This window comes from Panicum virgatum, chromosome 2N, assembly GCF_016808335.1.
Source record: "Panicum virgatum strain AP13 chromosome 2N, P.virgatum_v5, whole genome shotgun sequence".
Lineage (NCBI taxonomy): Eukaryota > Viridiplantae > Streptophyta > Magnoliopsida > Poales > Poaceae > Panicum > Panicum virgatum.
The window spans coordinates 6,201,558-6,224,864 of NC_053146.1; the positions used below are offsets into that span (position 1 = coordinate 6,201,558).

Genomic DNA, 23,307 nt, shown 5'->3' on the forward strand with positions numbered 1-23,307 from the left:
GAAACTGCAGCATATTTACATACTGGGCCTCCCTCGGCCTCCTAAAAACCGAGCACCAACAGCATCAGCCGGCCCATAGAGATAGAGATCTCCAGGCCCAGCGCACTCATTCCCCCATCACATCCCACCGCTCGCCCCAAATCAACGGCCGGGATCACTCCCCAGTAACCCCGGAGACAAACCCTAGCCACCTCCACTATATAGTCTCTTCCCCTCGCGCCCCGCCTCCATTCGCACCCCCGCCGCGCCGCCCCCCAAACCCTAGACGCCGCCGCCGCCGCCGCCATGGTCGCCTTCAACCGCCCCCTCGTTTCCGTGAAGGCCCTGGAGGGCGACATGGCCGTCGACGCCGCGGGCATCCCCTTCCCGGCGGTCCTCAGCGCGCCGATCCGCCCCGACGTCGTCAGGTTCACCCACAAGCTGCTGTCCTGCAACAAGCGCCAGCCCTACGCCGTCTCCCGCCGCGCCGGCCACCAGACGTCGGCGGAGTCCTGGGGCACGGGGCGCGCCGTGTCGCGTATCCCCCGCGTCCCCGGCGGCGGCACCCACCGTGCCGGCCAGGGAGCCTTCGGCAACATGTGCCGCGGCGGCCGCATGTTCGCGCCCACCAAGCCCTGGCGCAAGTGGCACCGCCGCGTCAACGTCAACCTGCGCCGCGTCTCCGTCGCCTCGGCGCTCGCCGCCACCGCCGTCCCGGCCCTCGTCCAGGCGCGCGGCCACCGCATCGAGGCCGTCCCCGAGCTGCCCCTGGTCATCTCCGACTCCGCCGAGTCCATCGAGAAGACCTCCCAGGGCATCAAGATCCTCAAGCAGGTCGGCGCCTACGCCGACGCCGAGAAGGCCAAGGAGTCGGTCGGCATCCGCCCCGGCAAGGGTAAGATGCGCAACCGCCGCTACATCAACCGCAAGGGCCCGCTCATCGTCTATGACACCCAGGGCTCTAAGATCGTCAAGGCCTTCCGCAACCTCCCTGGTGTGGATGTCGCCAACGTCGAGCGCCTCAACCTGCTCGACCTCGCCCCCGGTGGCCACCTCGGGCGCTTTGTGATCTGGACCGAGAGCGCGTTCAAGAAGCTTGAGGAGGTATATGGAACCTTCGAGGCCCCGTCGCAGAAGAAGAAGGGCTTCGTGCTGCCGAGGCCTAAGATGACCAACGCAGACCTGGGCAGGATCATCAACTCTGACGAGGTCCAGTCTGTGGTGAAGCCACTCAACAAGGAGGTGAAGCGCAGGGAGAAGAGGAAGAACCCGCTCAAGAACATGTCTGCTGTGCTCAAGCTCAACCCCTACCTCGGCACTGCCCGAAAGATGGCCACCCTCGCTGAGGCTGCCCGCGTCAAGGCCAGGAAGGAGAAGCTTGACTCCAAGAGGGCCAAGCTTAGCCCGGTATGACCATTCCCCCCCCCCCCCCCCCCTTTCATTTCTGATGTCAACATTAACTGACCATACCTTTCTGTAGTACTGTTTATAACTGTTAGTGTTTGAGTACATTTGCTGCGCCTTGTATCAATGGTTTGATTTGTTTGATGTATCCTAACATTAGGAAATTTAATTGATTGCTTAGTGATGTGTTAGTGCTGGAGTTCTGTGTGAACAAGAGTATTTCACATGTTTCTCCTTTAGTGATTCTTGTTATGGTTTAGTGATGTGCATTGATCTGTTAGTTGTGCGACTGAAGATTCTGTTATTTGTCATTCTGTGTTGACCATCATGCATGGGTAATCTGCAAGGGTGGCTCATTTGTCCATATTCAGTTCAATTTCTTCGGATGCGAGTATATCTTAGAAACAATTGATACTGGAAGCTTGGGTAATGTTGACATATATAATACCACATCCCTGGTTATTCATGGATCAGATTATTTATGTTGATTGTGATAGTTTGATTACTCTTGTTCATAGTGGTTACTTTGGACTCTACCTAGCTAGGATGCGAAGTTTAATGGTTTAAGCATTTTGGTTACAGAATACATGCATGTCTACTGGAACAACCAAATATCTTCTTACCATCTGCTTAGCAGCATAGTTCAATGTCTACATTGTTTGCCTTCATTTTGATCAGCAACACCACAAAACTAATCTATTTCTGAGTTACTGTTGGTTTAATATACAAGATGCTGATTATTTTGTTCTGCAGCACACCCTTTTGTTAACAAGCATGTACTGAACATTATCTTTTGATCCTTTGTAGGAGGAGGCTGCCAAGGTCAAGGCTGCTGGAAAGGCATGGTACAAGACCATGGTCTCAGACAGTGACTACACCGAGTTTGAGAACTTCTCAAAGTGGCTCGGCGTGACGCAGTGAGCGTGTATTATCTAGTTATCAGTTTTGAGTAGTAGTGTTGCTGAACTTATCTAGAGGGTTTATCGTTCTGTTTTATCCTGCATCATCATAAGAATTTACGGACCTGTGGGATTTTGAGACAAGTCATGTCCATTTTGTTAATGCGTTGCCATGAGAACATAGAGTATGAGCAGCTTCAAACCAGTTACCTAAAGTATGCTTGTGATTTGTGCACTTGATGGTGTTCTCTGATTGGGTTCACTTTCGCAAGTGTGCAAGTGCTGTTGTGCAGTGTCCTAATCCCGTGCTATGAATGGTATGGTTGTGAAATTTTGCTCATACAGATTGCTTTGTGTATCCCTTGCGTGGCATGAAATTGGACTCTATTTGTGCCATGGTATCGCGATTGGTTTGTGAATTCTATTTGGGTTAGTTTTTGTTTTGGAGGCTTTTACTGTTGTCATGCGGATGTTTCGTCGTAAGTGGTGAAAATCTGCAATATTCATCTGTATTGTCGAGTTTTGATGATCCGTTTGTATGATTGATGCCGCTCGTTTTTGTTGTGCTTTTGTTGATTCTTCCCTCGCCGTGGCTGTATTTACTAGTTGTTGCTGCCAACATCTGGCGTCTCTGCATCTTGTGACACGTTTTGTTTGGTACTAAAATGAGTTGATCAAGCTTTGTTGGGCCAAATGTCGCCTGGTCCCTCTGGCCATTGTTGCTCGCGCATCATCGCTGCCCACACACCACGTTGTCCACCAGTGTTCATCTGTTTCTCAAGTTGGTGATGCCCGTTCGCCGCCTGTGTTTTGCTAGCCGGCTCCTTCTAAAATTCCAGAAACCAAACAATAAACCCCCTCGCTGCTAAGCTCTCTGGTTAAGCGAGGCCGGCATGTGTTCTCTGTTTTTTAAACATGTTCTGTTTTTTAAACATGTTGCCTGTGATACCATTTGGTTAATATTATTTACGTTAATAAAGATGTACTCTCCATTGGGAGTAGACAGATGATTGTACTTGCATCACCTTCAGTGTTGTTGGACTGTTGGTTCTGCAAGCATCGAGGCTGTTCGACTGATCGGTTCTCGGTTTGTTTCAACTTGTCTCGACTTATTTTCTCTCATATAATACTATTTATTCTATAGCCGAACACTACCGAACAGTCTCATCGTCAGTATGAGCTTCGCCAACTTCCATCACGCGATGGCTGCTCTCTTGTTGCAAATTCATCAGCCATCCATGTGGATATGGCCTTGCAAATTCATCAGCGAGGCAGGGTGTGATTGATTGATTGCGCGAAGCTCTTGTTTGGATTGGTTGACCGGAGTAGCGAGTGAAATGCCCTCTCCACAGTTTAGATTGGTTGACTTCTATGGCTGCTTGGTTGGCAGCCAACGTGGGAGAGCGAAATGCCACCGTGGCATCACCGCCTCTCCTCCCTCTCCCTCTGCTGTGGTGAGGGAAGCTTCCATCCATCACCGCCGCCTCCCGCCACCATCCGGATCTACGGACGGCGGCGGGGGCGAGCCGCGGCCGGCCTGTTGCGGGAGATGGCGGAGTTGCCGGCCGCGAGGGCGCGAACACCCAGGGCCGCGCCGCCGCTCTCGGCCTCCTCGGCTCCACCTCCGCGGCGTCGAGACGAACCGGGCAGGGCGCCGCGCCACCTCCTCCTCGCCGTCAACGATCTCCAGGCTCCACCACCTCTCACATGGTTCGACATTTGACTTTGATTGGCTTCTCCTCGGTTGTAGAGATGCAAATCGAGATAAACAAATCGAACGAATCTGAACGGACGTGGTCCTATATTGCCGTAGTTTATGCAACCATTTGGCTCCTCGATTACGATTCGGTTGTTTTCAGATTTTAGCATTAAGTAGTCCAAGTTGTTACTTGCACAAAAGTTGATCAAATTGTTGCCAAGAGAATACAATGAATGATTTGATTGCCTATTGTTCGTGGATCATGATTAGGCACCGCAAGAAGGAAATCGTATTATATAGTTTGTAAGCTGTCGTGAAACCAAACAAAATGTTTTCTCTAGGTTTAATTGAGCAGTGCATGTGCACGGGCACTTAACTAGTGCATAGAACTATTCGACCAAGCTATTCCAGTTGTCCGTATATAACAGATCATAGAGAGTTGACCATTTGTTCGGTTCGAGAATCTTTCTGTACCTTGATCCTGCAAAAGTATTTCGAGTTGTCATTATTAAGCAAAACATGAGACCCAAGTGTTGCGTTTGACAAACTACTGGCCTAGAGATGCATTTCGAAGTAGTATTCTTTTTTCTCCCGGCCTCGATTTGCTGATGGATGAAGGGCGGGCCTGGTGCAGCGGTAGAGCCTACCGTCTGTAACCGGAAGGTCCCGGGTTCAAGCCCCAGCCTCTGTACATTTGTGCGGGAAAGGCTTGGCGCTTAAAACAACCCTTCCCCAGACCCCGCGCAGTGCGGGAAGCCTACAACATTGGGTACGCCCTCGATTTGCTGATGGATGGTCTAAAACTTCTACAAAGTGCACATGCTTTCACATGGTTTCGCAATTTTCCTAAGATTGGCTCCTTGTTGGTTGATGAGATGCAAATCAAGATATTCAAATCGGACGCATCTTGACGAACGACGACAGTGCTCTGAGTCTTCCATTTCCACAAAAGCAGCTTCTCAAACCCATTGTCTAGGTTCTCCTCTCCACCCACACAACCGTGTTTCCCTGTGTCTTGTGCGTGTGTTTTTGAGCTCCAGGCGTAGCCATGGCTGAGGTACTGGCCACCATGGTGGTCGGGCCGCTGGTGTCCATGGTGAAGGACAAGGCCTCCAGCTACCTCCTGGACCAGTACAAGGTGATGGAGGGCATGGAGGAGCAGCACAAGCTTCTCAAGCGCAAGCTGCCAGCAATCCTGGATGTCATCACCGACGCCGAGGAGCAAGCAGCAGCCAAGAGAGAAGGGGCGAAAGTTTGGTTGGAGGAGGTCCGGAAGGTTGCCTACCAAGCGAATGATGTCCTCGACGAGTTCAAGTACGAGGCGCTGCGCTGCAAAGCCAAGGAGGTGCAGTACAAGGCACTCGGCATGGATGTAATAAAGCTCTTCCCTTCTCACGACCGTATTGTTTTCCGTTACAAGATGGCAAACAAGCTCCATATGATCTTGCAAGAAATTGATGTCCTCATCGCAGAGATGAATGCATTTAGGTTCAAGTTCAAACCAGGGCCGCCAGAGCCCACAAATTACTTGAGGCAGAATAATTCTGATATCATTGACCCAACAAACATTGTCAGCAGATCGAGAGCTAATGAGAAGAAGAAGGTTGTTCGTATATTGCTTGCTCAAGTGGGTAATGAGAATCTCACGGTCCATCCAATTGTTGGTATGGGAGGGTTGGGCAAGACCACCTTAGCACAGCTCATTTACAATGATTCTGAAATCCAGAAGCATTTCGAGTTGCGGCTTTGGGTGTGTGTCTCTGATAACTTTGATGTGGATTCCTTGGCTGATAGAATAGTGAAAGAGAATGGTTGCAAACCAGATGGAAGTTCAGCACTAGAGAAGCTTCAAAATGCAGTGAGTGGGAAGAGGTTCCTCCTCGTATTGGATGATGTCTGGAGCCGTGATGAGCACAATTGGGAAAGGCTGAAGTCCTACCTTCAACATGGTCGCAAAGGCAGCTCACTGCTGACAACAACCCGTGATGACAAAGTTGCTCAGCTAACGGGTACAACAGAAGCTCACAATCTCAATAGCTTGGATGAAATCTACATAAAGGAAATTATTGAAACAAAAGCATTCAGTTTGAGACAAGTAGAGCAAAGGCCTCGTGAACTAGTTGACATGGTTGGTGAACTTGTGAAGAGATGTTGCGGCTCTCCTTTGGCTGCCACAGCTTTGGGCTCTGTACTGCGTACCAAGACTAGCAAGAAAGAATGGGATGCTGTACTAAATAGAAGCATGATTTGTAATGAGGAAAATGTGATGGCATATAAGCCTAGTGTTTGTATCTTAATTATGTTTTAGACTTGCCTTGGCTTCCAAGTTGAAGGGCCTTGGCTACTTTTGCTTTATCACTTTAGTGGTTGAGCTGCTGCCTATATCAAGCACAGCCAACCCCCCTTTGTAACCGTGAATTCCATTTCCAATTCAATCAGGTCAAGCTGACCTCCGGCCTTTACCATGATTTGTGTGGGTTCTGGGCAACAATTGGCATCAAGAGCCTAGGGTTTTAGTGCCTCTCCCTCCAGCGTTGCCGCCATGTCCACCTCCAGCTCCAGACGCGATGCTGCCGCCGCACAGGCACGCCGGGAGCGCCTTGAGGCCGCTGAGGCAGCTGCGGCTTAGGCGGCCAAGGATGCTGCGGCCGCGGCCAAGGCTGCGGCGGAAGCCGCTGCAGCGCTGCGCGAGGAGGAGCAGGAGGAGCACGATGGCGTTGAGGACGCGGAGGGCTCCATCACGCCGAAGGATCACCGCCGCCGCGCATCGCCGTCTCCACCACGGCGTCGCGGGCGTTCTCTAGTCGTGCAGGTCTACTGTGAGATCGGGACCGGATGGCCGATGCTCACGCGCTCCAACAACTACGAGTGGAGCCTCCTCATGAAGGTGAAGCTCCAGGCGCGCTTCCTCTGGGACGCCATCAAGTACGACGGCGCCGACTACGAGCAAGATCGCCGCTCGCTGGAGGCCCTCTGCGCTGCGGTCCCACCGGAGATCGGCGCCACCATCGCCACCAAGCCCTCCGCCAAGCTCGCCTGGGAGGCGATCGAGGCCAGGCGCGTTGGGAGCGACCGCGTGCGACGCGCCGCGCTCCAGCGCCTCCGCGGCGAGTGGGAAGGTCTCACCTTTCGCCCCGACGAGCAAGTTGAAGACTTTGCCGTCCGCCTCACCAACCTGATGGAGCAGATGGTGTGCAACGGCGAGACCGATCTCGACGAGGGGCGCGCCGTGGAGAAGTATCTCCGGTGCATGCCTAAGAGGTACGAGCAATTGGTCTTCTCGATCGAGACCCTCCTCGACCTCCAGGACCTCTCCATCGACGACGTCGCCAGGCGATTCAAGGTGGTGGAGGATCAGGATCGCGCGTCGGAGGAGCAGGGCAAGCTGCTGTACTCCGAGCAGCGGCGCGCCGGCGGCAAGCGGGGGGACAACGCCAGCACGGCCAAGGATGGCCAGGAGCGGCGTCGCCGATCCCGTGGTGGCAGGAAGAACAAACCCAAGGGAGAGCGCGAGGCCGGTGCTGGTGACTCTGGCGGCGGACGCGGGGAGAAAGGAGGTGATGCCGGCGGCGATCGCAGGACGAACCGTGACGACACCTGCCACAACTGCAACCGTGCCAGGCACTGGGCAAGAGACTGCCCCCAACCTCGCCGGAACCGCGGCGCGGCTCACGTCGCGGAGGTAGACGTGGACGTCGGGCTGTTCCTGGCGCACGGCGTCGTCGAGCTGGGCGCGCACCAGGCTGCTGCGCACGGCCACGTCCTCCAGCTTGACGAGCTGCGTGCCCAGGCGATCCTCAACGCCACCGCCGACGAGGAAGCGATCGACGGGTGGTACCTCGACAGCGGAGCGAGCCACCACATGACCGGACGCCGCGAGCTCTTCGCCAATATCGACGGCGACATGCGCGGGTCGGTGCGGTTCGGCGACACGTCGAGGGTGGACATCGAGGGCGTCGGCTCCATCGCGTTCGAAGGCAAGAACGGCGAGAAGTGGGAGCTGCACGACGTCTTCTACATCCCCGCGCTTAGGAACTCCATTCTGAGCGTTGGCCGGCTGGATGAGGGAGGATCGGAGGTGAGGATCAAAGACGGGGTCTTGAGGATGTGGGATGAGCGCGGACGCCTGATGATCAAGGTCCGGCGCAGCCCCAACCACCTCGGCGCAGCAGGGTGGCAACATGCTCTGTCTTGCCACGCGCAAGGACGAGCAGGCCTGGCTGTGGCACGAGCGCTACGGTCATCTGCACTTCGACGCGCTGCACAAGCTGTGCAAGGAGAACATGGTGCGCGGGATGCCGGTGATCAAGCATGACGGCCATCTCTACGACACCTGCGTCGTCACCAAGCAGAGGCGCGCCCCCTTCCCCGCCCAAGCCAAGTACTGCGTGCAGAAGCAGCTCGAGCTCGTGCACGGCGACTTGTGCGGGCCGGTGTCGCTGGCGACGCCTGGCGGCTGGCGCTTCTTCCTGCTCCTGGTGGACGACGCCACGTGCTTCATGTGGGTGTCGCTGCTGACCACCAAGTCGGCCACAGCGGACGCCATCAAGCGCATGCAGGCGGAGGCCGAGAAGGTGTGCGGGCGTAAGCTGAACGTGCTCCGCACCGACAACGGCCGGGAGTTCACCGCCGGGGAGTTCGCCGACTACTGCGCCGACGAGGGCATCACGCGTCATTACTCTGCTCCCTACTCGCCTCAGCAGAATGGCGTAGTGGAGCGGAGGAATCAGACCGTGGTGGGCATGGTGCGGGCGTTGCTCAAGCAGCGGGGCATGCCGGCCAAGTTCTGGGGCGAGGCGGTGGTCACCGCGGTGCACCTGCTGAACAGGTCGCCGACCAAGAGCCTGCAGGGCAAGGCGCCCTACGAGGCTTGGTACGGGCGAGCACCGGCGATGGCACACCTGCGCGTCTTCGGCTGCCTCTGCTTCGCCAAGGAGCTGAACTAGGTGCGCAAGCTCGACGATCGCAGCCGGCCAGGGGTGTTCCTCGGGTACGCGGATGGTGCCAAGGCATATTGGGTCTACGATCCGGTGGCCCGGCGTGTGCTCGTGTCCCGCGACGTCGTCTTCGACGAGACGCGCGGCTGGGACTGGAACAGCAGCGCAGAGCACGCTGCGTCCATGGCGGAGGAGCTCTGCATCGATTTCGAGCTCACCGCCGCAGGAGGGCCAGGAGGTCGGGACGCGCCTTCACCATCGCTGGCTGCCACGACTACTGAGTCAAGCTCGCCGGCTCCGAGGGACCTCGGTGACGCTGCACTGCCGGCGGCTGCGTCGACTCCGCCTTCCTCTGCTTCGACATCGCGCGCCTCGCCTTCCTCTGCTCCGGCAAATTCCCCTGCTTTGGAGACTCCCGCGGCAGCAGAGTCTGATCCGGCGGAGCTGGCCACTCCCCTGGAGGACGACGAGGAGCGGCTGGACGCGTTCTACGGCGGCGAATCCCTCCGCTACCGCACGATGGACAACATCCTCGGCGAGGAGTCTGTGCCCGAGGTGGAGCCTCGGGTGTGCGCGCAGCTGCATCTGACGCATGCTGGCGAGCCGACCACGCACGCGGAGGCGCAAGGCGATGAAGATCGAGCTCGAGTCTGTGGAGAAGAACCGGACCTGGGAGCTCGTGGATCCGCCGGCTGGACACCGCCCAATCACCCTAAAATGGGTCTTCAAGCTGAAGAAGGACGAGAAGGGGGCGGTGATCAAGCACAAGTCGCGGCTGGTGGCGCGCGGCTTTGTCTAGCAGGAGGGGATCGACTACAAGGACGCGTTCGCGCCGGTGGTGAGGATGGAATCCGTCCGCGTCCTCCTCGCCCTAGCGGCTCAGGAAGGGTGGCGCGTGCACCACATGGACGTGAAGTCCGCCTTCCTCAACGGCGACCTCAAGGAGGTGGTGTACGTGCGGCAGCCGCCGGGCTTTGCCGTTTCCGGAGAAGAAGGCAAGGTGTACCGCCTGCGCAAGGCATTGTACGGGCTCAGGCAGGCGCCGCGGGCCTGGAACGCGAAGCTGGATGCGACGCTCAAGGAGATGGGCTTCCAGCAGAGCGCGCACGAGGCGGCGATGTACCGGCGGGGGCAGTAGGCGCTCTATCCTGCCGGTTGGGGTCTACGTCGACGACCTCGTCATCGCCGGCGCCGATGCGGAGGTGGAGGAGTTCAAGGCGGCCATGAAGCAGAGATTCGACATGAGCGATCTCGGGCTCCTGAGCTTCTACCTCGGCATCGAGGTGCGCCAGCGCGCCGGCGGCATCACTCTGTCCCAGGCGCACTACACCAAGAGGATCCTCGAGCTCGGCGACATGGTGGGCTGCAACTCCGTCCACACGCCCATGGAGGAGAAGCTCAAGCTCAGTTGCGAGAGCGAGGCGGAGGAGGTCGACGTCACACACTACTGGCGACTGGTGGGGAGCCTCCGGTTCCTGGTGCACACCCGGCCGGACCTGGCGTTCGCGGTCGGGTACGTGAGCCGGTTCATGGAGCGGCCTACGACGGAGCACTTGCAGGCGGTCAAGCGCATCCTCCGCTACGTGGCTGGTGCTGGACTACGGTCTGGTCTACAAGCGCATCCCCGGCGCGGCGAGCTTCGTCGGCTACTGCGACAGCGACCTCGCCGGCGACGTCGACACCAGCAAGAGCACCAGCGGGTCCATGTTCTTCCTCGGCGGTTGCTTGGTCTGCTGGCAATCCATCAAGCAGAAGGTGGTGGCGCTTTCGAGCTGCGAGACAGAGTACATCGCCGCCGCTTCTACAGCAACTCAAGCATTGTGGCTGTCCAGGCTGCTCGGGGAGCTGCTGGGCAGCAAGGTGGATGTGGTGGAGCTCAAGGTGGACAGCAAGTCTGCCCTTGCGCTGGCCAAGAACCCCGTCTTCCATGGCAGGAGCAAGCACATCAGGATCAAGTATCACTTCATCAGGGATTGCCTGGAGGATGGGAGCATCAAGGCTGATCACATTCCCACTACTGATCAGCTGGCCGACATTCTCACCAAGTCACTAGGGAAGAGTAGATTCCTGGAGATGAGGAAGAGGATTGGGCTGGAGCAGATCACTCAGCACTAGGCTTAGGAGGAGATTGATGGCATATAAGCCTAGTGTTTGTATCTTAATTATGTTTTAGACTTGCCTTGGCTTCCAAGTTGAAGGGCCTTGGCTACTTTTGCTTTATCACTTTAGTGGTTGAGCTGCTGCCTATATCAAGCACAGCCAACCCCCCTTTGTAACCGTGAATTCCATTTCCAATTCAATCAGGTCAAGCTGACCTCCGGCCTTTACCATGATTTGTGTGGGTTCTGGGCAACAAAATGGAATTTTACCAGTACTTAAACTGAGTTACAATTGCTTGCCATCATATATGCGGCAATGTTTTGCTTTCTGTGCTATGTTTCCCAAGGATTATGATATTGATGTGCGAAGTCTAATCCATCTATGGATGGCCAATGGTTTTATCCCAGAGCAACCAGGAGTGTGTCTTGAAACCATTGGAGAAAAAAATTTCAATGAGCTGAAGTCGAGGTCATTTTTTCAAGATTTGAAGAGTGTCCCATTTGACAAACATGTATTTTGGAGTAAGCACCATTATTGTTCTAGAATTACTTGTAAGATTCACGACCTCATGCATGATGTTGCAGAGTCTGCTATGGGAACAGATTGTGCTGTAATAGCTACACAGCCGAGCGAAATTGAGGATGCTCTTCATTTAGCTCGTCATTTGTATTTATCAGTGGATCAACCGGAAATTCTTCTGAATGCTTCCCTAGAGAAAGGATCTCCAGTTTTCCAAACATTGATATGTGATGGACATGTATTTCAAGATATGAAGATATTATCAAAATACAACTCTATCAGAGCTTTAAAGATCAACCGAGGCTCATTCCTAAGGCCAAAATATCTTCATCACCTAAGGTATCTTGATCTCTCAGAAAGTGATATTAGAGCACTTCCTGAAGACATTAGCATCCTATATCATCTGCAAACACTAGACCTTTTTGATTGTGGTGATCTTCAGCGACTTCCAAAGGAACTGAAGTATTTGACTTCCCTCCGTCACCTCTATAGTCACAAATGTCCAAAGTTGAAAAGCATGCCCGCAGAGCTCGGACACCTCACTTCCCTGCAGACACTTACATGCTTTGTTGTAGGTACTGACTCCGATTGCAGTAATGTGGGAGAGCTGCAGAATTTGGACCTTGGCGGTAAACTAGAGCTAAGACAGCTCGAAAATGTGACAGGAGCAAATGTTGCACAAGCTGCAAGTCTTGCAAATAAGAAAAAACTGACTGAACTGGAGTTAGTATGGACTGATAGTGACCAGGAGGCACTGAATAATAATCATGAAGAGGTGGTGGAAGGTCTCAAACCTCATGATGGGCTGAAGGTCCTGAGGATATATTCTTGTGGGAGAAGTACTTTGCCAACGTGGATTAATATTTTGAATGGCATGATGGAGCTTAAGTTATCAGGTTGCAAAAAGCTCGAGAAGCTTCCTGCACTCTGGCAATTACCAGTTCTGGAAATTCTTCACCTGGTAGAATTGGAGAGCTTACATTGTTTGTGCAGTAGCGCTACTACACCTGTCACATTTCAATAACTGAAGGTGCTTACCTTGATTCGGATGCATAAACTTGTGGCATGGTTGGATGCAGCTGTGATACAAGGAGAAGGGCTTATATTTCCCGAGGTTGAGGAGCTGGTGATCCGCATGTGTGGAAAATTGATAGCATTACCAAAAGCAGCATCAGTGACTACGGAATCGTCTGGCGGAGTTGACACTAAGTGCCGCTCCGCATTTCCAGCATTGAGAAACATGACGTTAATTGATTTGAATATGTTTAACAGATGGGAGGCAGTCGAAGGAACTCTAGGAGAAGGGGTAACATTTCCTCGGCTCAAGGAATTGTACATCTCTAATTGTGCAAGTCTCAGTGCACTGCCAAAAGGGTCATTATTGGTTAAACAATCATTTGGCGGAGCTGAAATTGTGTGCCGCCGCTCTGCATTTCCAGCACTGAGGAAACTACGCTTATCTGGTTTGTCGGCCCTTGAGAGGTGGGGGGCAGTCGAAGAAACTCCGGGGGAAGAGGTAACATTTCCTCTGCTGGAGGACTTGGAAATTGTTGAGTGCCCGAAGTTGACTGATCTACCTGAAGCATCGAAGCCAAATGTATTAGCCATCAGTGGAAGTGGTCAACAAATATCCCTGCAGGCAGCTAGCAAATACATTCCTTCACTGTCCAGTCTGAGACTGGACGTGTCACCCAATGACACGGAAACAACATTGCTGCATGCCAAGCAGAAATGGAATCATGAACGAACCCTGGCAAGGATGAGCTTATCTAGGTGCAACCTTTTGTTCTCATCCCACTTGAATGCACTAGCGTTGTGGACATGTTTTGCACATCTAGTAGATTTGTCAATTTTGGAATGTGATGCTCTTGCTACTGGCCAGAAAACGTGTTCCAGGTCCTAGTATCCTTGAGGATGTTATCAATTTGCAGATGCAGCAAACTGACAGGACGGACACAAGCTTCTGGCGAGCAATCTGCTCAAGCACGAGGTGGGCTCCGGCCACGTCTGGAGTTGCTTTGAATATATAATTGCGCATCTTTGGTAGAGGTCCCCAACCTGCCGGCATCTGTCAAGGAATTAAGTATTGAGGAGTGCGATAATATCAAGTCCATCATATTCAGTCTGCAGGAGGATACGAGGTTGGTGAGTGGAGAAGGTGTTGCACAGCAGGACACGTCATCATTAATTCCAGGGTCCAGCAGTAGTGAGGCCACGGCATCTACAGCTGTACTGAACCTGTCATCAGCAGCCAACCATTGCTTCCTTCCATGCCTAGAATCTCTAGAAATACGGTCGTGTGATGGTTTGTCAGAGTTTGCCAATCTTCCTCCGTCTATCAAGACCTTGGACATTAAGAACTGCGGCAATCTTCAATCCCTGTCAGGACAGCTAGGTGCCGTCCAAAAAATTAGTATTAGCTCATGCAGTCGGTTGGAATCACTGGAATCTTGCTTAGGAGAGCTCCGGTCGCTGGAAGAGCTCGACCTTTTTCGTTGCCAAAGCCTGGTATCCTTACCGGATGGGCCTCAAGCATACTCATCTCTTAGACATCTTTTTATTCGACGTTGTGATGGTATAAAGTTTCTCCCGCGGAGCCTACAGAGCCGTTTGGATGGCCTCGAGTTGAAAATTCTAGATGCTGGTTACAAAGGTAATCTCCAGTTTCCTTGTTTCTTTTTTTTAACAAAATGATCAGGAGCTCAATTGGTTTTGCCTAAACAGAACTCTCCAGTTAAACATTCTGTTTGTTATTGCAAGATGTGATGATATGGTTTAGTGATAAATTTTTTTAGGAGAGTCGTGTTTAGAACCTCTAGATATCCATTGGTGATACGTACATTATCTGCACCACTAAACCTATATTTATATGGACTTGTGTCACCTAAATCCGTTAATTAACTTTTGGATATTGCACATTCATTCAGCATATCTAAACACGTAAGTTTAGGCACCACTCCTGCACTTTACTATAGTCATCCTTATATGTCTCTTTTTCTCGTTGTCCCTACAAAGGAATTTAAATATAAGATGATTTTGCGGTTTAAATTTTTTTACCATTGTTGTAATTGCTAATTCGGATATTGTAAAATCAATCATCTTCCTCTAGTCATACATTAAATTAAGCATGCCATCACAGAATTAATGCAGCCAAATGGTATTAGTTTTTATCCAAGTGCCTTGGTGAATTAACATTTTCCACGGTCCTTTGAACTGATACTATATTATAGTGCTACAGTACTTTGTGATTAATTTCCCTTTTAGCGTCTGATTTGATCAGCTTACGTTCAGAGAACCAATTAAAGTGGCATTTGTCCTAACGTTACTCTGCAAATTCACTCTTCTGTGCATATAGTTTGAGTATGTGTAGTTTTCTTTACTTGCCTTTTCCATTTTTACATAAACAATAATTTCCTTTATAACTTTTAGGGCTATTAGATACTCTCTCCGTCCTAAATTATGCATCTAGACATATATTATGTCGACATGCATAATAAAATTTATACACCAATGACTAATAATTTGAGAGAGAAGGAGTATCATATTTGTATTCTCCTATATGTATACTTTCGGATTTTGTGTTCATTTGCATGTATAATAAATTATAATATCATCTATGATCATGGTTTGATCTACCAGAACCAAAGACCTGGAAATGTGCAATGAGGAGCCTGGTGTGCTTGAAATAGCAGATTGAGGACCTGATGAAAGTTCTGACCAAAGTTTGTAATATCAGTGCTCTTGATGATTGCTTTCAAAGATTCTAGCTCCTAATATATGCTAACTCCCCGATGATGTGTGACTTCCTTGTAGGATCGTATTACCAGACCTGCAAATGATGGATTATATGTTGTAACCATGGTAGAATGTCTATAACATGCACTTTCTGAAGATAATCTCCAGTGAACTCAAGCGAAGTCCAAGATTTTAAGAAGAAAACAAATCCCAGATCGAAAGCTGAAGAATCTAGCATATAGAGCTCCATGCTCTAGTCCTATATTTATCCTTCTTCAAGCCGATGTTCTTGAATTTGAGCAGAAGACAAGTCCCAGACTGCAAGCTGAAGAACTTGTAGCATTTGGAGCTCCATGCTCCAGCTTTTTATCCTTTTTTTTTCTTTTGAACTATGATGTGTTTGAGTTTGTTCTGCTCCAGCACCAGCGAAACAGAGCTTAGCGCTTGATGTGTTTTTCTACATGACAGCAGAGGATACTTACCATAGAATTTATCTACAGTCCAAGTGTCCAACATATACTCCTGTTGTTGCTCGACATGCTCCTTGATATGAACTGAATACTGAATAGCGTGCAGGGTGTTCCAGCAAGGCTTTAGATGGCACGGTCTTGTGCAGAGGTCTCATTGTCGAGCCCTGTTTCTTCGTCTTTCAGAGAGAGAAAAGATGTCTGTTTCTTCAAAATTACATGCTGCAGCAACATTTCTGTGTCTCATTTTCTTTCATTCCGGTCTGATATGATCTACATTGATATGGAATATTATATTGTTTACTATTAACCATATTTACTTATTTAGTACTCCAGCACAAGCTGATAATGACACGGTGTCGTGCACGAGTTGCTCACACAACCGCCAGCTCCGCCAAAATCATATTGGCTCGGACAATTTTTTTTACTAGCATTATCTCACCGCACCGTATTTAATATGAGTAAAATCGAAAATAGGCACCATACTAAACCACTCCTTGGTATGAGAGATAATGTCTAGACTTTTAAAGCTAGGGGACCGTGGATCCAGTTTTTCGATGATTGTACAAGTGTTCCCTCCTACACAAAGTGAGCTTGGTCGCTAAAAAATTCTTCAATTATTTATGGTCAATTATAAATGAGCAAATATGCGCATACATTACTACGGGCGAAGTCATATAAATATATTAGTTAGCATCTTATAATGCTATGAATATAATTTTATTAAAGTATATTATATCATACACTATATGTGTCTTGGTACGGTATTTTTTATTATAATTTAAAAAGTAATAATTAACTCTCGTCTCGCCACCACAAGGATCGCCAAAACCAGATCGTGGATCTTCCCAAGCAGCGTGCATCCGACATCTTGTTCATATTCACGTGCACGTGGGCCTCCCGGAGGATGATGGTCCAAGTCGTCGCAAGACACCGTCCTGCTGCCTGGCCCGCCACTGAGGAGCCGTCCAGTGCCCGCCACTGAGGTCCCTCGCTGGCTCACTGCAGAGCCGGCTGCTGCTGCACGTATTAAATCTGGGCATGATCTGAAATAGGCACACTAATAAATCACTCCGTGATACTGTACGTGAGAGATAATGTCTCAAACGTCCAGAATTTTGAAAACAGATGAGGGAGTAGCACTGTGGATCCATTTTTCCAATGATTGTATCCGTGTTCACTTGTACAGGAACGTCAGGAAGTGAGCTTGGTGTAAAACAATCTTGAATCATTTGGTCATTGTTTATATTTGTTTCTGTTCAAATCAAAGGTCGAGATTTTTTAGCTACTGCAAGAAGGAAATGGTCTCACATCCCTGATTAATTATTGGAATTTTGAATGATAATGGCAGTCTCTATCTACACCAAGTGGACAAGGGGTGGGCAGTGTCGCCTTGACAGGAGAGCAGAGTGCTAGACTGCTAGGACAGGTGCAGGGTACTCCAGCTGGAAAGGGTACGTCCACCATCCCTTCCTGATAGCAGCTCGCTCTTGCTACATATCGATCTCTAGCTACTGAAACCAATTATTGCTTTTGCTTCACAAGCTAGCTCTCTCCATACCTACCGCATCTGTGTTTTCCTTGCGTTGTGTTTTGGAGCTCCAGGCGCACCCATGGCGGAGGTACTGGCCACCATGGTGGTCGGGCCGCTGGTGTCCATGGTGAAGGACAAGGCCTCCAGCTACCTCCTGGACCAGTACAAGGTGATGGAGGGAATGGAGGAGCAGCACAAGCTTCTCAAGCGCAAGCTGCCGGCCATCCTGGACGTCATCACCGACGCCGAGGAGCAGGCAGCAGCGAAGAGAGAAGGGGCGAAAGTTTGGCTCGAGGAGGTCCGCAAGGTTGCCTACCAGGCGAATGATGTCCTAGACGGATTCAAGTACGAGGCGCTGCGCCGCAAAGCCAAGAAGGAGGGGCACTACAAGGCACTCGGCATGGATGTAATAAAGCTCTTCCCTTCTCACAACCGTATTGTTTTCCGTCACAAAATGGCAAACAAGCTCCGTATGATCTTGCAAGAAATTGATGTCCTCATCGCAGAGATGAATGCATTTAGGTTCAAATTCAAACCAGGGACACCAGAGCCCACAAATTATTTGAGGCAGAGTAATTCTGATATCATCGACCCAACAAATATTGTCAGCAGATCGAGAGATGATGAGAAGAAGGCGGTTGTTTGTACATTGCTTGCTCAAGTCGGCAATGAGAATCTCACGGTCCTTCCAATCGTTGGAATGGGGGGATTGGGCAAGACCACCTTGGCACAGCTCATTTACAATGACCCTGAAATCAGGAAGCATTTCGAGTTACGGCTTTGGGTGTGTGTCTCTGATAACTTTGATGTGGATTCCCTCGCTGATAGAATAGTGAAAGAGAATGGTTGTAAAACAAAAGGAAGTTCAGCACTGGAGAAGCTTCAAAACGCAGTGAGTGGGAAGAGGTACCTCCTCGTATTGGATGATGTCTGGAACCATGATGAGCACAAGTGGGAAAGGCTGAAGTCCTACCTTCAACATGGTGGTAGAGGTAGCTCACTGCTAACAACAACCCGTGATGACAAAGTTGCTCAGCTAATGGGTACAACAGAAGCCAACAATCTCAAGAGCTTGGATGAAATCTACATAAAGGAAATTATTGAGACAAAAGCATTCGGTTCAAAACAAGTAGAGCAAAGGCCTCGTGAACTAGTTGAAATGGTTGGTGACATAGTGAAGAGATGTTCTGGCTCTCCTTTGGCTGCCACAGCTTTGGGCTCTGTACTACGTACCAAGACCAGCAAGCAAGAATGGGAAGGTATACTAAATAGAAGCATGATTTGTGATGAGGAAAATGGAATTTTACCAGTACTTAAACTCAGTTACAATTGCTTGCCGTCATATATGCGGCAATGCTTTGCTTTTTGTGCTATGTTTCCACAGGATTATGAGATTGATGTGCAAAGTCTAATCCACCTATGGATGGCCAATGGTTTTATCCCAGAGCAACCAGGAGTGTGTCATGAAACCATTGGAGAAAAAATTTTCAATGAGCTGAAGTCGAGGTCGTTTTTTCAGGATTTGAAAAGCGTCCCATTTGACAAAAGAATTTCTACTTCTGCAAGGAGTACGAACATGTATTGTTCTAGAATTACTTGTAAGATCCACGACCTTATGCATGATGTTGCAGAATCTGCTATGGGAAAAGAATGTGCTGCAATAACTACACGCCCGAGCCAAAGTGAGGGTGCTCTTCATTCAACTCGTCATTTGTATTTATCAGTCAATCGACCAGAAAATCATCTGAATGCTTCCCCAGAGAAAGGATCTCCAGCTTTCCAAACATTGATATGTGATGGATATGTAAAAGAAGATATGAAGATCTTATCAAAATACAACTCTATTAGAGCATTAAAGATCGATCGGGGCTCATTCCTAAGGCCGAAATATCTTCATCACCTGAGGTATCTTGATCTCTCAGGAAGTGATATTGAAGCACTTCCTGAAGACATCAGCATCCTGTATCATCTGCAAACACTCAACCTTTCTGATTGCCGTGTTCTTCAGCGACTTCCAAAGGAACTGAAGTATTTGACTTCCCTCCGTCACCTCTACACTCACAAATGTCCAAAGTTGAAAAGCATGCCCGCAGAGCTCGGACACCTCTCTTGCCTGCAGACACTCACATGCTTTGTTGTAGGTACTGACACCAGTTGCAGTAATGTGAGAGAGCTGCAGAATTTGGACCTTGGTGGTAGACTAGAGCTAAGACAGCTCGAAAATGTCGCAAGAGCAGATGTTGTAGAAGCAGCAGGACTTGGAAATAAGAAAAAACTGACCGAACTGGAGTTAGTATGGACTGATAATGACCAGCAGGCACAGAATAATAATCATAAAGAGGTGGTGCTAGGTCTCAAACCTCATGATGGGCTGAAGGCCCTAAGGATATATTCATGTGGGAGTAGTACTTTTCCATCATGGATGAATATGTTGAATGGCATGGTGGAGTTTACGTTATGTAGTTGCGAAAAGCTCGAGAAGCTTCCTGCACTCTGGCAGTTACCAGTTCTGGAAATTCTTCAGCTGGAAGAATTGCCGAGTTTACATTGTTTGTGCAGCGGTGGTACTACACCTGTCACATTTCCGAAACTGAGGGTGCTTACCTTGTTTAAGATGGAAAAATTTGAGGCATGGTGGGACACAGATGTGGTGCAAGGAGAAGAGCTGATATTTCCCAAGGTTGAGGAGCTGGATATCTTTTGGTGTGGAGGTTTGACTGCATTACCAAAAGCAGTGCCAGTGATTACGGAATCATCTGGCGGAGTTAACACTAAGTGCCGCTCCGCATTTCCAGAACTGAGAAAAATGATGTTAAATGATTTGAATATGTTTGACAGGTGGGAGGCAGTCGAAGGAAATCTAGGAGAAGGGGTAACATTTCCTCGGCTCGAGGAACTGTACATCAGCCATTGTGCAAGCCTCAGTGCACTACCAAAAGGGTCGTTATTGGTTAAACAATCATTTGGCGGAGCTGAAACTGTGTGCCCCCGCTCTGCATTTCCAGCACTAAGGAAACTAGACTTAGATGATTTGTCGGCCCTTGAGAGGTGGGGGGCAGCCGAAGGAACTCCGGGAGAAGAGGTAACATTTCCTGTGCTGGAGAAGTTGGGCATTGATGACTGCCCGAAGCTGACTGATCTACCTGAAGCGCCGAAGCTAAGTGAATTAGGCATACGAGGACGTGATCAACATATGTCCCTACAGGCAGCTAGCAGATACATTCCTTCACTGTCCATTCTGCGTCTGGACGTGTCACCCGATGACGCGGAAACAACATTGCTGCATGTCAAGCAGAAATGGAATCATAAACTCCCCTTGGCAACTATGTCGTTAGGTAGGTGCGACCTTCTGTTCTCATCCCACTCAATTTGGGCAAGTTTTGCACGGCTAGTAGATTTGACAATTTGGGATTGCGACGCTCTTGTCTACTGGCCAGAAAACGTGTTCCAGGTCCTGGTATCCCTGAGGGAGTTATCGATTGGGAGATGCAGCAAACTGACAGGACGCACACAAGCTTCTGGCGAGCAATCTGCTCCAGGACGGGATGGACTCCTGCCGCATCTGGAGTCTCTATTCATAAAAGATTGCGCATCTTTGGTAGAGGTCCCCAACCTGCCGGCATCTCTCAAGGGATTAGTGATTTACTGCTGCAGTGATAATGTCAAGTCCATCGTATTCGGTCAGCAGGAGGACACAAGGTTGGCGAGGGGAGAAGGTGTTGTACAGCTGGACACATCATCATCAATTCCAGGGTCCAGCAGTCGTGAGGCCACAACGTCTACAGCTGTACTGAAGCTGTCATCAGCAGCCAACCATCGCTTCTTTCCATGCCTAGAATATCTGAACCTTGTGTACTGCCGTGGTTTGTCTGAGGTTGCCAATCTTCCTCCGTCTATCAAGACCTTGTTCATTGCTGACTGCGGCAATCTTCAATCCTTATCAGGACAGCTAGGTGACATCCAAAAATTAACTATTCACTCATGCAGTCTGTTGGAATCACTGGATTCTTGCTTAGGAGAGCTCCGGTCGCTGGAAGAACTCGAGCTTTATGATTGCAAAAGCCTGGTATCCTTACCGGATGGGCCTCAAGCATACTCATCCCTTAGATTTCTTGGGATTAAACATTGTGATGGTGTGAAGTCGCTCCCGCCGAGCCTACAGAGCCTCTTGGGTTGCCTCGAGCTGGGAATTCTAGATGCCCGTTATGAAGGTAATATCTACTAGTTTCCTTGTTTCTTTTAACAAAATGATCAGGAGCTTAATTGGTGTTGTCTAAAACGTAACTCTCCACTTAAATATTCTATTAGTTATTACAAGATGAGATATAATTTAGTGATAAACTTTTACGAGAGTCATGTTTAGAACCTCTAGAGATATCCATTGGTGATAGTACATTATCGGCACCACTAAATCCATTAACTTTTGGATATTGCACATTCAAGTTATCTAAACACGTAAATTTAGGCACCAGCATCCTGCACTTTACTATAGCCATCCATATATATCTCTTTTTCTTGTTGTCCCTACAAAGGAATTAAAATATAAGATGATCTTTGCCCTTCACTTTTTTGACTATGGTTGCTAATTCGGATAGTGTAAAATCAATCATCATCCTTTAGTCATATATTAAATTAAGCATTCCATCACAGAATTAATGCGGCAAAATCATATATTAGTTTTTATCCAAGTCCCTTGGTGAATTAACATTTCCACGGTCCTTTGAACTGATATTATATGATAGCACAGTGCTCTGTGATCAATTTCCCTTTTAGCGTCTGATTTGGATCAGCTTACATTTAGAGAACCAATAAAAGTGGCATTTATCCTAAGGTTACTCTGCAAATTCACTAGCTTCATTGCATATAGTTCGAGTATGTGTGGTTTTCTTTACTTGCCTTTTGCCTTTGTACATAAACAATAATTTCCTTCATAACTTTTACTATTGGATACTCCCTCCATTCTAAATTATTAATCGTTTTGGTTTTACTAGTTACAAAGTTTTTGTTGTACATCTAGATATATATTATGACTAGTTGCACAACAAAATCTATGCATCAATAACTAATAATTTGAGATGGAAGGAGTACCATAGTGTATTCTCATGTATATATACTTTCTAATTTCGTGTTCATTTGCATGCATAAATTCTAATATATATCATCTATGATCATGGCCTGATCTACCAGAACCGAAGACCCGGAAATGTGCAATGAGGAGCCTGGCGTGCTTGAAATAGGAGATTGAGAACCCGACGAAAGTTCTCACAAGGTTTGTAATATTAGTGCTCTTGATGATTGACTTCAAAGATTCGACCTCCTAATATATTTATGCTGACTCCCAATGACGTGTGACTTCCTTGTAGGATCGAATTACCAGACCTGCAAATCATGGATTATTGTGACCATGCGTATAACATGCACTTTTCTGAAGATGATCTCCAGTGAACTCAAGCGGAAATCCATGACTTTAAGCAGATAACAAGTCCCGGATCATAAGCTGAAGAATTTAGCATATATAGCTCCATGCTCCAGTACGTCCTTTATCATCCTTCTTCAAGCCGAAGTGCTTGATTTTGAGCAGAAGACAAAGTCCCAGACTGCAAGCTGAAGAATTTGTAGCATTTGGAGCTCCATGCTCCAGCTTTTTATCCTTTTTTTTTTCTGTTTTAAACTATGACGTGTTTGAGCTCGTTTCTGCTCCAGCACCAGCGAAACAGAACTAGCGCTTCATTTTATGATGTGTTTTTCTGCATGACCGCAGAAGGTACTTGCCATAGAATGGTCAACAGTCCGACATACTCCTGTTGTTCGACATGCTGCTTGATATGAACTCAATAGCGTGAGGGTGGGTCCTGCAAGGCTTTGGATTGCACGCTGGGCAGAGGTCTCATTCTCGAGCCCTGTTTTCTTCGTCTTTCAGAAAAAAAGGGTCTGTTTCTTCAAAATTACATCCTGCCGCAACATTTCTGTGTTTGTCTTTTTTTTTTCATTGCCGGTATTGTCTAAAGTGGCTATGGTCGCAAGAAGATTGCGG

The 23,307-nt window shown here is 49.2% G+C and overlaps 6 protein-coding genes across 7 annotated transcripts; all 6 read left to right on the plus strand.

Moving 5' to 3' along the window:
* Positions 1-230: 230 nt before the first annotated feature.
* LOC120659509 (60S ribosomal protein L4-1-like) lies at positions 231-2,575 on the plus strand. Its single transcript, XM_039937679.1, has 2 exons — positions 231-1,386; positions 2,191-2,575. Exons 1-2 carry the CDS (start codon positions 286-288, stop codon positions 2,302-2,304), a joined length of 1,215 nt encoding a protein of 404 aa, XP_039793613.1. The 5' UTR covers positions 231-285; the 3' UTR covers positions 2,305-2,575.
* An 888-nt stretch (positions 2,576-3,463) lies between these two features.
* LOC120659507 (putative disease resistance protein RGA4) lies at positions 3,464-12,594 on the plus strand. The gene is made up of 2 exons (XM_039937677.1): positions 3,464-3,992; positions 11,603-12,594. Exons 1-2 carry the CDS (start codon positions 3,620-3,622, stop codon positions 12,559-12,561), a joined length of 1,332 nt encoding a protein of 443 aa, XP_039793611.1. The 5' UTR covers positions 3,464-3,619; the 3' UTR covers positions 12,562-12,594.
* On the plus strand, positions 3,999-6,323 carry LOC120659508 (putative disease resistance protein RGA4). Its single transcript, XM_039937678.1, has one exon. The coding sequence runs from the start codon at positions 5,030-5,032 to the stop codon at positions 6,287-6,289; it is 1,260 nt and encodes a 419-aa protein (XP_039793612.1). The 5' UTR covers positions 3,999-5,029; the 3' UTR covers positions 6,290-6,323.
* LOC120659510 lies at positions 12,548-15,771 on the plus strand. The gene is made up of 2 exons (XM_039937680.1): positions 12,548-15,259; positions 15,351-15,771. Exon 1 carries the CDS (start codon positions 12,586-12,588, stop codon positions 13,438-13,440), a length of 855 nt encoding a protein of 284 aa, XP_039793614.1. The 5' UTR covers positions 12,548-12,585; the 3' UTR covers positions 13,441-15,259; positions 15,351-15,771.
* LOC120659511 (disease resistance protein TAO1-like) lies at positions 13,566-15,771 on the plus strand (the record flags this gene model as incomplete). The annotated part of the gene is made up of 2 exons (XM_039937681.1): positions 13,566-14,190; positions 15,177-15,771. Coding segments are annotated over 2 exons (675 nt in total), but the record flags the coding sequence as incomplete, so codon positions are not given.
* A 1,448-nt stretch (positions 15,772-17,219) lies between these two features.
* Positions 17,220-23,145, plus strand: LOC120659512 (putative disease resistance protein RGA4). Of its 2 annotated transcripts, XM_039937684.1 has the most exons (4): positions 17,220-20,608; positions 20,711-21,484; positions 22,461-22,542; positions 22,637-23,145. In XM_039937684.1, exons 1-3 carry the CDS (start codon positions 17,353-17,355, stop codon positions 22,508-22,510), a joined length of 4,080 nt encoding a protein of 1,359 aa, XP_039793618.1. In that variant the 5' UTR covers positions 17,220-17,352; the 3' UTR covers positions 22,511-22,542; positions 22,637-23,145. The 2 variants fall into 2 exon arrangements, with proteins under 2 accessions (XP_039793618.1, XP_039793616.1); XM_039937682.1 differs by having other exon boundaries at positions 17,222-21,484.
* The last annotated feature ends 162 nt before the right edge of the window (positions 23,146-23,307 follow it).

What these genes read in the sequence shown, in the direction of transcription:
- LOC120659510 (XM_039937680.1), top strand. Translation starts at nt 12,586, where the DNA reads ATGCATAAACTTGTGGCATGGTTGGATGCAGCTGTGATACAAGGAGAA.
- LOC120659508 (XM_039937678.1), top strand. Translation starts at nt 5,030, where the DNA reads ATGGCTGAGGTACTGGCCACCATGGTGGTCGGGCCGCTGGTGTCCATG.
- LOC120659507 (XM_039937677.1), top strand. Translation starts at nt 3,620, where the DNA reads ATGCCCTCTCCACAGTTTAGATTGGTTGACTTCTATGGCTGCTTGGTT. An exon ending in GCTCCACCACCTCTCACATG is followed by an intron (nt 3,993 to 11,602) that starts GTTCGACATTTG and finishes ATGATGTTGCAG; the next exon opens with AGTCTGCTATGGGAACAGAT.
- LOC120659509 (XM_039937679.1), top strand. Translation starts at nt 286, where the DNA reads ATGGTCGCCTTCAACCGCCCCCTCGTTTCCGTGAAGGCCCTGGAGGGC. An exon ending in AGAGGGCCAAGCTTAGCCCG is followed by an intron (nt 1,387 to 2,190) that starts GTATGACCATTC and finishes GATCCTTTGTAG; the next exon opens with GAGGAGGCTGCCAAGGTCAA.
- LOC120659512 (XM_039937682.1), top strand. Translation starts at nt 17,353, where the DNA reads ATGGCGGAGGTACTGGCCACCATGGTGGTCGGGCCGCTGGTGTCCATG. An exon ending in TCTAGATGCCCGTTATGAAG is followed by an intron (nt 21,485 to 22,460) that starts GTAATATCTACT and finishes CTGATCTACCAG; the next exon opens with AACCGAAGACCCGGAAATGT.